The sequence below is a fragment of the Cornus florida genome, unplaced genomic scaffold (genome assembly GCF_030987335.1).
Source record: "Cornus florida cultivar Cherokee Brave unplaced genomic scaffold, ASM3098733v1 CherokeeBrave_3.0.0_Hap2_Chr08, whole genome shotgun sequence".
NCBI classification, from domain to species: domain Eukaryota; kingdom Viridiplantae; phylum Streptophyta; class Magnoliopsida; order Cornales; family Cornaceae; genus Cornus; species Cornus florida.
This window is the reverse complement of record NW_026775578.1, coordinates 98,430,907-98,442,938: the sequence shown is the minus strand read 5'-3', so window position 1 is coordinate 98,442,938 and position 12,032 is coordinate 98,430,907. Positions and strand designations below refer to the sequence as shown.

Sequence of the window (12,032 nt, the reverse complement as noted above, 5' to 3'; positions counted from 1 at the left end):
AAAAGCTTCAGGGACCCACAATTACCCACATCAATGCTGGACTCTTAACATGAAATAGCCTCTGAAAATTCAGATGAGTGGGACAACTCCCTTCTATCATCCTCAAGTCTGCCTTCAAAATACACTTCAGCCACCGGTGAGAGTTTCTGAAATTCCGGCAACAAACCTCCATCCTCCACCCCACACCACCTCTCAACGCCCCACAAGGAGTAGAAGAAGAAAAAAGAATAGAGGGAGAAGAGAACATAGGGTTCAGACCAGAGCATGTACCTGGATTTTGGAACGAACCCGTGGTTTCCAACCATTTTTGCTTCTGATTCCAAGACCATCTCAGTCCTTTTGACTGTACATGATGCTTCTTGGAGTGATTCATTTTCTGATAATTGTTATTTGGACGAACATTTGAAAAAGTTGCCGCCTTTGTTTTGGCTCGGTTGAACCACCACTCTGAGAACAGAAGAGTTGGAGCTCCACATAGGGCGCTCAACGTGATCCTCAGCAAGATCAAAATTTCTTTCATTTTGATAAGGCTCATTCAATGAGTTCCCCACATGGATATCAACATTATCAGAGTCCAACCCATTTTGAAGTGGTCCAAATGAATTTCACATATTAGGCCCCAAAGATTGATCTCCCAAAATTCCAGATCGTGGCCTTAAGAATTAAGACTGACCTTTCGGCTTTCCCCTTGGGCCTACACGAGTGAACCCTTCACTTTGACTTGGCCCATCTCTCACCTGGCCCACCCGGTAGACGTCTCTTTTCTTTTTGCATTTCCGTTCATGGTCCGTAAAGATGGTGGCCCGTTTGGGCGAGACCAATTCACAATGGGCTTAGCACCTTTAGTGCATTAGGACAAGACTTGTTCCCTACTGCCCAGCCCAAGAAGAGAAGCAGGATGAGTCACGTGCCGAAATGCTGCTTGAGGGGACACTTTCCATCTTTTTAAAATTCAAATGCTATTCAGTCTTATCTCTAACCTTATCAACAGGCTCTTAATCTGCATTGTTGACGGAAAGCCTCCCACGCGTCCTCCAATCCTCTTTCGTGTGATTACGCACCACCTGTGCATGAAGCCCACTCCATCTTCTTTCAAATGCTACTCAGCCTTATCTCTAACCTTATCAACAGGCTCGTAATCTGCATTGTTGACGGAAAGCCTCCCACGCGTCCTCCAATCCTCTTTCGCGTTATTACGCACCACTGTGCATGAAACCCACTCCATCTTCTTTGTCCCTCACAATTTCCATTCTTCTGAAACTTTCAACCGACCCCCCCACCTTTGGTTCTTGACAATTCCAACCTCACCCTTAGGCATCATCTTCCACCATTCCTCCTCCTTTAACAGGCGGGAGCCATCTCCGCCCTCCTATCTCTCCGTCATTGGCACCAGTTCTGGTGGCTTCTCTTCCCAAACAGTCACTTTGTAACGGAGCCTCTTATCGTGGACGAACACTGCCTTTGGATATTCACTGCCATCTCGCACCAGAATACGGACAAGCCAGCATCCACCCACACAAATCCACCACACAGATTCCCAATGGTCACAAACAGGGCATGACACCATAGATGAAGAGGAAGACCATACCGCAAAACTGATGCAGTGGCAAAATAAAATCCCTAATTTTCTGCTTGCAGCTTTCTGAATTTTTTGAAACTTCCCATATTCTGATTTTTTCCATATTCTGATTTTGGAAGCTTTTCTGATTTCTGTAATTTTCTGATTTTTTAGTAACTCTCCTTAATTGTAACTAAGCCAATTATGGCTAGAATTGCTAGGAGACTCTATATAAATGGTGGCTATGGTACTGGAGAGGTGGTGATTAATTTTATTTTTAATATATTAGCAGCAATGATTGTTTGCTCGTTTTTTTCCTCCTTGTTCTAGCATTCTTTTCCTTCTTTGTTTATTTCTTTCTCGCTGTAGACGACAATTGTTTGTCCTCTGGGTAAGGTGGCATCAAAAACCTTTTTCGAGCCTTTCTTTCTCAGCAACTCAGCACGTCCCGTCCTAAAGCACCAAACATCCACCTCAAGTGTTGCGTTGCCCCAGGCCCGACGACCTTCCCTTAGCACTCACCTGGCCTTTAACTTTGAAGGGAGACGAAAGTGAAGAAGTGAGTCTGGCAATGGCGAAACACCAACCCCACATGAGCTTTTCCAGGCACGGCTAGCCCATTCTGTCATCTGATCCCTATTTCCAACTTCTTTGTCAAATTTACCGACCAAACATGCCCCAAGAGCCTCCCTATGTCTCCTTACATAAGCTTCATCCAAATAAATCGAGGGTCCTCTATAAGGTTTCGCTGCCCTAACAGAACCTCGCTGAAACATCAAGGAAGCCTTGCGATCTCAAGGAAAGACTTGGAAACCATACCCAGCAAGTGAGAACCAGAAAACCAAAATGGAACTAAGAATGGTCACCGAAGTAAATGACTCCAGCGCCTGAGAAGAGGAGAGGAAGACGGATTGAGAGAGGAAAGATAGGGGAAGAGAGGGTTTAACGGTCGCCAGAGTAGAAGACTCCGGCGCCTGAGAGAAGGGAGGAGATTATGATGCTAGAGAGCAAATCCCACTACCTTAATTCCTTAAATATATAAAAGTTATAGTTGCTGTTGTATGCTGACTTTTCATTTTACAAGACATTGCCATAGAAGAATATCATATATAATAATAATACATACATATATATATATACATATATATGTATATACATATATATGTATATATATATGCATGTCTATGCATAATGTTTGCTTGAGTAGAATTCATGTTTACTGTTATTATGCCTAATTTTCAGTTTCAAACAAAATTTTCCATTGTATTACTAATTTTATATAAATGATTATCAGATATATCGATTATCTCTTCTTAGGAGATTATGTTGATAGGGGCCAGCACAGCTTGGAAACTATTACTCTTCTTCTAGCTCTGAAGGTATCATTACTTAGTCGTTCTATTTCTACACAAAGTTTATAGTTTTAAAGCTCAATCCTATTTTTGTTCTGAAACTTGATGGACTGTCTTTTCTGTATAATTAACCTACATTATAGGTCGAATACCCCCACAATGTACATTTAATTCGTGGTAATCATGAAGCTGCAGATATCAATGCCCTTTTTGGCTTTCGAATAGAGTGCATTGAGCGCATGGTATGGTCTTATTGGTATGTTTTAGTGTTTTATTCTTTTACCAATGATAGCTATTTACGTATGACATGCTAAACAGGGTGAGAGAGATGGAATCTGGGCATGGCACCGGATAAACAGATTGTTCAATTGGCTTCCTCTGGCAGCTTTAGTTGAGAAAAAAATTATTTGTATGCATGGTGGAATTGGAAGGTCAATCAATCATGTGGAACAAATTGAGAACCTTCAGCGTCCAATTTCAATGGAAGCAGGCTCAATTGTTCTCATGGATTTGTTGTGGTCAGTTTATATCCATACTATTTCATTTTTTATGTTTATTATAATGTTCTTGTATTTAATTTGCTAGGTAAAATCTTTGAGTTTTTGTTTGTAGGTCTGACCCAACAGAAAATGACAGCGTGGAAGGATTAAGACCAAATGCTAGAGGCCCGGGGCTGGTTACTTTTGGGGTGAGTGTGTGTGTGTGTGTGTTTTTTTTTTTTTTTTTTTTTTCCTGGTCAATCTTCTTTAAGTTTTTTATTTAATTCTATTCTTTTGTTTACCACATTATATTTCTCTATAATCTTGTCATAATTGTATGCATATCTGCGCAAGTACAGGTATCCTAAGTTTTTTTTTTTTTGAACAAAACATATTTGAGTGAGAAATGAGACACAAGGTCATTAGTGTCGGTGACGATTGTCCAGATTGAAGATAATTTAATTGCCTTACTGCATTTTAAATTGGTTTGAGTTTGCCTGATGCTTTCTGGCCCCAAATTTTTTTCGAGCTGTCGGTTAAGCTAAGTAAGTTTGGTTGCTATTATACAGTTGAAACTATGCCAATTTATGCTCTCATTCTATGTTTGGTTTGTTTATGCTCAATCAAACTGAACTTGGGGTGCCCTGGATGATTTCCCTTTTAGTTAGTACTTGGTAGTGATGGTCATGTTCCACCCATCATTTGAGCATCTTGGTTTTGCAAGTTTTGTATATTATTCATTTTTTATGAGTAAATATGAATAATTAGTTAATTTGAGGAAAGAAACTTTTTTAAATTGTCTTCTCTCAGGCCTTTGCAAATTACTTACAATATCCATTGAAACAAATTTGTACTTCTTCAAGTTTAAGTTTAAGTTTAAGAAAAAAAATTTACCAGCAGATCAAAAGCGCTTAAGGATTGAACCAAAAGGTGCCCACTTTCTGACGAATTTCAGGCAAATAGATAGCTTCTTGTACTTGTCTTCTTTTTTATGGACCACAAAATGGAAAATGAGCGAAACGAAGACATCATCCAACATGTTGATTGGCAACTCACAGGACAGCAGGTTGCAACTTGTATTGGCTAGGCTGCATGAAGGTGGCAATGAACGATTGAAAGTGTAGTTTTCATCTTTCTTTTCTATCTAATGAGGGACCTATCTCCGTCAAAGTATCTAAGAGGCATCTTGGAGGTCTTTTTTTTTTTTTTTTTTTTTTTTGGGTGTTTATAGGAAATGAAGGGCATTAAACATGAAAAAGTAAATGTTTTACTGTATAACAGGGGTGGGGCATCCTAAAAGGAGCATGGCAAGGTCCTCAGTTTTTCTAATCCATTGCCATCCATACGTGGCAATGCTACTTTGAGAGAGTGTTGTTTCACTGTGGAGAGCTGTTGTCATTTGTATAGAGAGTGTTGCTTCGCTGTGGGTTTCTTGTCTTGTTGGTTTTCTTTGTCATGCGTTTGTTCTTGGAGGTTGCTCGATTGCCTCGTTTGTTCCAAGGTGGTTCTGCGAGATCTGCGATTCCGTACAGAGGGCCCTCGATTTTCTTGGATGACGACTCGGTTGATAGGAGGAGAGAAGATCTTAGATTATGCTTGGTCGGAAAGTTCGATAAAGAAGTGGGTGATGGGGATCAAATTGCTGCTTGGGCATCGCAAGCTTGGAAGATCTCCGCTGATGTGACGGTCTTGCCTCTACCAGATTCTTTGCTTCTTTTTTGGCTTCCCTTTGCGGCGGAGGCAACTCGGGTGCTTCAAGAGGGTCGTCGTGATTGGGGGAGGGCCACTTTACGAGTGGATGCTTGGAGTTTGTCGGTTGCTCGGAGGTCTTGAAGGAGAAGGGGTTGAAGAAAGTGACGATCTATGGTCTCCCTCTTCACCTATGGTGTCATGCCCTGTTTGTGACGGTCGGTGATTTATGTGGTGGGTTTGTGTGGGTGGATGCCGATGAAGCTATAGATGCTGAAAGAGTTCGTATTACTGTATCGGATGGTCGGGTTTGCCCTCCATTTGTGTTTGTCCATGATGAATGGTTCTGTTATAAGGTGGCTATTTGGGAGAAGAAACATCCTGAGCTTGTTCCGACGACAGATAGTTTGGAAAGAGGAGATGGGTCGCATTTGCTCGAGGAAAAAGAATGGCTGAAATTGGAATCTATGGGGAAAAAGGGGATGGCAGAGCTTAAGAAATGGACGGAATGGAGGGATGCGATGTGGATCCGGAATTCGGAGTGCTTTAAAAGACTTTTCGCTCAGAAACGTTGTGGTGGCCTTCTTCCATGACGGATCGTTGCCGACAAACAGGTTTCCGGCCGTGTTTGAGGGATGGAGGTCTTGCAGGGTTTGGCCGCCATTCCTTCTTGCAGCAGTGGGATCAGAGAAGACACCGTAGTGGGTTTCACACGCATCAAGCACGTGGTTGGGGAAAGGTTTCTAACCAGACACGTGGTTGGTGTCAAGGCTTCGCCCATTCTCAGTGGAGCACAGCTGTTCCCAACTTTAATTCAAATTCCTCTTGGGCTAGGAAGGCTCCGACGCCCAGTTTTGTTGAGGGGCCTGTTGCTGGGATGGGGAAAGGGGTTTTGGTGGTCTGTCAAGCTCCATCTTTTGGTGGGCCAGTTGAGGGGTCTTTAGGCAATGAAAAGCCTGTCACTGGTCCTTCGGGTTTTGGCAATCATTGGCCAACCTCTTGTGGATCGGCTGGTGGGTCAGTTGCCCATCCACTTTTAAATGGTTCGGTTGGTGGATCTTCTGGGCTGGAGAGTGGGCCGTGTACAGTTCTTTCTGGGTTAAAGAGTGGGTCGGGCACAGCTTCTCCTTGCTCTGGGCTTTGTTTGGGAAACACGTTTGGGCCTTTATCTTCCTCGGGGAAAGGAAATGCATCATATGTTCCTGGTTCGTCTTGTACGGGTTCTAGAGATGATCGGCGAATGAAGGTCCCCGTGCAGCGTCATCAGCTGGCCAAGAAGAAGGTCCTTCCTGCTCTTCTTAAAAGATGGACGAGAAGGATAAACAGAAGTGGGTGTCGTCTTTTCACTCGGATTCTGATCCAGGTAAGTCTTGTTTGTTTTATGCGAATTTTCCTCTCATTTCGTTTTTTTCTCCTCCTCCTCCTTCTGTTGGGGGGTCGATGTGATGCTTGGGGTTGGAGGAGGGAGGAATGGCCACTGATTCTGTCCTTTTGGCCCGATTGTTGAGGGGAATTCGGTGAATGAACCGCTGGTGAACAGATTGTGTTTCACTCGGCCTAGGGAGGAGTTTGGGGAGGAAGTCACGGTGTGCATTGGACGTGACGTGAAGATTAAGGTTAATGATGTGTCTGCCACTGTTCTATTTAAGGAATTACGGGATTTTTTTGGCTTTGAAAGGCTTTCAGTGTGAATCAAAGGGAGGGTTGTCTGAGGAGGTGATTGAATCGCAGCGAACTGGGTGTTCTCATTCTTCTTCTGTCCTTGACGATTGGGAGGAAACTGCAAGCTCTTCCCTTGATGGTGATTTGAGTTTGGCTCAGTGGGAGGATTTGGAACAAGCTGTGAACTTGGCTGTCCCTTTGGCTGTTGTCTGTCCGGAGGGAGATTGGGGGAGTGATTCTACGGATGTTGAGGGAGTGGAAGAGGAGTGGTTGAGGGAAAAGGGTTTGGATGTGGGCTCTCTTTTTGGAGTGTCGTTCGAGGATAGGGTGGATGAGGCAATGTGTTTGTTTCATGATGTTCTCAACTCTCAAATTAAGGAAAGGGTGAGAGGTAAGAGTAGGATGCCTGATGGGGTGGGAGAGAGGGTGGTTCAGAGTCCCACTGAGGTTATCACGTATAGAAGGAGGAATAGGGGATCCAGGGAGAGGGATAGTGGAAGGAGGGAAGGGCTTGCTGACTTAATTGTTTCCCTATGAAGCTACAAATTATTTCATGGAATGTCCGGGGTCTCAATGACCCGGTCAGGAGGAAAGTGGTGAAGTCGGTTATTCGTGCTGGGGGAGGTCATGTGGTATGTTTGCAAGAAACCAAGTTTGCATCAATGTCGGATAGGATGGTGCAGAGCCTTTTGGAAGGCAGATTTGTGGACTGGTTTGCCTTGGATGCTATTGGTTCCTCGGGTGGCATCCTGATCATGTGGGATAACAGATGGGTGAATAAGGTGGATTCTCAGGTTGGGAGATTCTCTGTTTCGTGCGTTTTCTCTTTGGTGGAGGATGGTGTTCATTGGGTCTTTTCTGGTGTTTATGAGCCTACTGAAGACAGAGCTTGTTGTTTGCTTTAGGAGGAGTTAGGGGAGATTAGAAGAAGATGGCCGTTGCCTTGGTGTGTTGGAGGGGATTTTAATGTTGTTCGATCTCATTTTGAGAGGTTGACGGGGGGGAGGTGGACGTCAGATATAGAGTCCTTTTCGGTGTTCATTGATGAGTTTGGGCTGGTGGATTTGCCTTTAGAGGGAGGGCCTTTTACTTGGTCTAGTGGCCGCTCTCCCCCTACTCTCTCTCGGCTTGATAGATTCCTTGTGTCCGGGGAGTGGGAGGAGAAGTTTTCTGATGTTGTGCAGACTACTTTTGCTCGCCCTATCTCTGATCATGTTACGTTGATGTTGGATTGTGGCAGATTGCACAGTAGACATTCTCCTTTCAGATTCGAGAATATGTGGCTGCGGGTGGTGGGTTTTTTGGATAGGGTTCGTCTATGGTGGTTCAAGGTGACTGGCACCCAAGTCATTTGCTTGCAGGAAATTTGCGTCCTTTGAAGGATAATATCAAAATTTGGAACAAAGAGGTTTTTGGGAATATTGTGTGGAGAAAGAATCGGGTTCTTGCTGAGATTGCTGATATTGATCGGATAGAAGGGCAAGGGGAGTTGGTGGATTCCTTGAAGGCTAGGAGGGTGGAGTGTCAGGCGGAATTTGTTGAGATTGCAATCATGGAGGAGATCTCATGGAGGCAAAAGTGTAGGGCTCTATGGCTTAAGGAGGGGGATTGGAACACAAAATTTTTCCATAGATTGGCCAATGCTCATAGAAGGGGCAATCATATTGGGAGGATTCGGGTGGAGGGGGAGTTATTTTGTCAGGAGGAGGAGATTTGCAAGGGCATTTCAGAGTTCTACGAGAATTTGTTCATAGAGACTATTGGGTGGAGGCCTTTACTTGATGGGCTTCAGTTTGCCTCTATTTCGAGCGAGGAGTGCACGGTTCTGGAGGAACCTTTCTCTGAAGAGGAGATTCCGATTGCTTTGAAGAGTTGTAATGGGGATAAAGCTCCAGGTCCGGATGGGTTCACCATGAGATTCCTTCTGCAGTGCTAGGAGGTGGTTAAAGGGGAGGTGATGGGCACTTTTCATGCTTTCCATGCTCAAGGCTCTTTTGAGAAGAGTCTGAATGCCACTTTTATTGCTCTTATTCCGAAAAAGGGAGGGGCATTGGATGTTAAGGATTTTCGGCCTATTAGTTTGGTGGGGTGTATTTACAAATTGATTGCCATGTTCCTTGCTTCTAGGTTGAGGAATGTTCTGGATGGTGTCATTTCTGGTTCTCAAAACGCTTTTGTGGGAGGTCATCAGATTCTGGATTCAGTTCTCATTGCTAGTGAGTGTGTGGATTCCAGATTGCGTAGTGGGGTCCCGGGTGTTTTATGTAAGTTAGACATTGAGAAGGCGTATGATCATGTGAGTTGGAGCTTCCTTCTTTACTTGATGGAGAGGATCGGGTTTGGTGATCGGTGGAGGAGATGGATCCATTTTTGTATTTCCAGTGCTCGCTTTTCGATTCTTGTGAATGGTGCTCCTATTGGTTTTTTCAATAGCTTGAGGGGCTTGGGACAGGGGGATCCACTCTCCCCTTTCTTGTTCCTGTTTGTCATGGAGGCCCTCAGTAGATTGATGAGTAGGGCTGTTGAGCTTGGATTTTTGAGTGGTTTTCAGGTGGGCATGGATGTTGCTTCCCAGTTGGAGATATCCCATTTGATGTTTGCAGATGACACGTTAGTTCTTTGTGATGCGAATGTGTCCCAGCTTCGTTATCTGCGGTCTGTTCTGATTTGGTTCCAAGTTGTTTCTGGCCTCAAGGTGAATATTGGTAAGAGCGTTCTGGTGCCGGTGGGGTAGGTCCCTAAGATTGAGACTTTTGCTGATATTCTTGGTTGTCGTACTGGCTCTTTTCCCATCTCTTACTTAGGGTTGCCTCTGGGAGCCCCTTCGAGGTGTGTGGGGGTTTGGGATCTTGTGGTGGATAGATTTGAGAGGAGATTGGCTGGTTGGAAGAAGCAGTACCTCTCCAAGGGAGGTCGGGTCACTTTGATTAAGAGCACTCTCTCATGCCTTCCAACTTATTTTATCTCCCTTTTTCAGATTCCCTCTTCAGTGGCGGAGAGGATAAAGAAATTACAGCGTAATTTTCTATGGGGGGGTAGAGGGGATGAGTTCAAGTTCCATTTGATTCGATGGGAGCTGGTTTGCAGGCCTATTCGGAATGGAGGTTTGGGCCTTAGAAGATTGGTGCCTTTTAATAAGGCTCTCCTTGGGATATGGCTATGGAGGTTTGGAGTGGAGAGACACTGGCTTTGGAGGAGGGTTGTGGTGAGTCGGTTTGGGGAGAGTAAAGGAGGGTGGTGTTCCTTGGATGTGCGTGGGCCTCGAGGAGTGGGGGTTTGGAAGGTTATTCGGAAGGGGTGGGTTGATTTTGTCAAACATATCCGTTTTCGACTCAGGGATGGTAGAAGGGTCAGTTTTTGGGAGGATATTTGGTGTGGAGATATTCCTCTCGCTCTTGTTTTTCCTCAGCTCTTTAGGATTGCTATAGATAGGCAGGCCATGCTGGTCAACTGTTATCATCTTGATAATGGGAGACTGGTGTGGGATGTTCGTTTCAGGCGATTGCTTCAGGACTGGGAGATTGAGGAAGCCATTCGTTTCTTGGAGCTATTGTATCGCCAGAGGATTGTGGTTGAGGATTCTGATGGTTGGACTTAGGCTGATAACTTTAAGGGGCGTTTCGAGGTTTGGTCCTTTTTCAGGTGCCTCATGAATGATCCTAGGGATTACTTTCCTTGGAAATCCGTTTGGCGCTCAAAGGCTCCTCTTAAGGTGGCCTTTTTTGCGTGGTCCTTGGTCTTGGGAAAGATTTTAACCCAGGATAACTTGAGGAGGAGAAATCAGGTGGTGGTTAATCGTTGCTATATGTGTCTTCGTGATAAGGAGACAGTGGATCATCTTTTTTTACACTGCACCATTGCTAGAGCCTGTTGGGATTTGATGATTGGATTGTTTGGGTTTCTATGGGTTATGCCTTGTTCCGTGAGAGGGTTGATTGAGGCCTGGATTGGATGCTCTGTGGGAGCTGTCATTCGGGATGCTTGGAGGGCTACGCCTCTGTGTGTGTGGTGGTGTTTATGGCTCGAGAGGAATAGGAGATATTTTGAAGGACAGGAGATGTCGATTTCTATTCTTAAATTTTCTATTCTTTCCACTCTTTTTTGTTGGGTTTCAGGGAGAGATTATAGATCTTTAGAGGAGATTATTGATTTTGTGGCCTCTTTGAAGGCTTAGTTCCTGTGGCCTTGTATTCTTTTTTGGGATTCGCTCCCCTTTTGATCGCTTTTATTTAATTTTACTTATCAAAAAAAAAAAAAATGACTCTAGCTTCCCTATCAGTTTTGGCATGCTGATGCATGATTATGTTGTTGTGTTTTTTTATTATTTATTTTGACAAAACATGCCCGACCCAACTTCTAAAGCTGTTTAAGTTGAATTCAGCCACGAGTTTCTATAGATGATGTTGATTTCTTTAATTTCTCCATGGACGTTTACACCATTGCACCATCGCTTCTGATGCAATCAACCTTGACATTACACATAATTGGTTATTGTAAGAATTCCAAGGATAATGAAGATACAAAGACAAGTTGGCTTTGCATTCTTGGGAATCACGTCTATAGTTCTGACTTATTTTGCATCTATACTTACATGGCATCGAGATTGAATGGTTTGCTATCCTTGATGAAAGAACAAGAAAGAATTATAGAATCCTATCTATTATGAATTTCTAAACAACAAGGAATTAGGAGAGAATTGTTTTAGTGAAATGGTATTTCATTGATACTGAGAATGATATGCATGTACACTACTTATAGGCTATACAAGGCATTAAAAAAGGAATAGAATAACTATACAACTAATATTCTTTATTACGGAGTTGACTAGGCCTATATTTAAACATAAAATACAGCTAGGCAATTCCTAGAGATCAGCAATAAATCTCAGCTGAATATTCTCCTTTCCAACACCCCCCCTCAAGCTGCTTTGAAGATATCTTCCATAGCCAGCTTGCCCGTCAATTTCTCAAATTGTTTCTTGGACTGACCCCTTTGTAAGAACATCTGCAATCTGTTCATCAATTGGTATATAGGTCATACAAATCTACCCATTCTCTATTTTCTCCTTGATGAAGTGCTTGTCTACCTCAACATGCTTGGTTCTGTCATGAAGAACAGGATTATGTGTGCTATTGAGATTGCTGCTTTGTTATCACAATATGCCTTTATCGAAGAGGGACTTGAGACCTTTAGTTCGTTTAAGATTCTCTTAGCCCACAACACCTCACAAATTCCGTGCTCAACTGATCTAAATTCAGCTTCAACACTGCTTCTTGCCACCACATTTTGCTT

The 12,032-nt window shown here is 43.6% G+C and overlaps 1 protein-coding gene across 4 annotated transcripts in view; it reads left to right on the top strand.

Annotated features, from left to right (window-relative positions):
* LOC132268309 (serine/threonine-protein phosphatase BSL3) overlaps positions 1 to 12,032 on the top strand; it is a 112,007-nt gene that overhangs the window by 89,555 nt on the left and 10,420 nt on the right. For all 4 annotated transcript variants that reach the window (XR_009469277.1, XM_059769150.1, XM_059769149.1 and 1 more), the window contains 4 exons: positions 2,853 to 2,937; positions 3,054 to 3,152; positions 3,229 to 3,428; positions 3,523 to 3,598. Coding sequence is in view for 3 of the 4 variants with exons in the window: in XM_059769150.1 (XP_059625133.1) it covers positions 2,853 to 2,937; positions 3,054 to 3,152; positions 3,229 to 3,428; positions 3,523 to 3,598 (460 nt within the window). In the remaining variant the exon portion in view is untranslated. The remainder of the gene's footprint in view (positions 1 to 2,852; positions 2,938 to 3,053; positions 3,153 to 3,228; positions 3,429 to 3,522; positions 3,599 to 12,032) is intronic.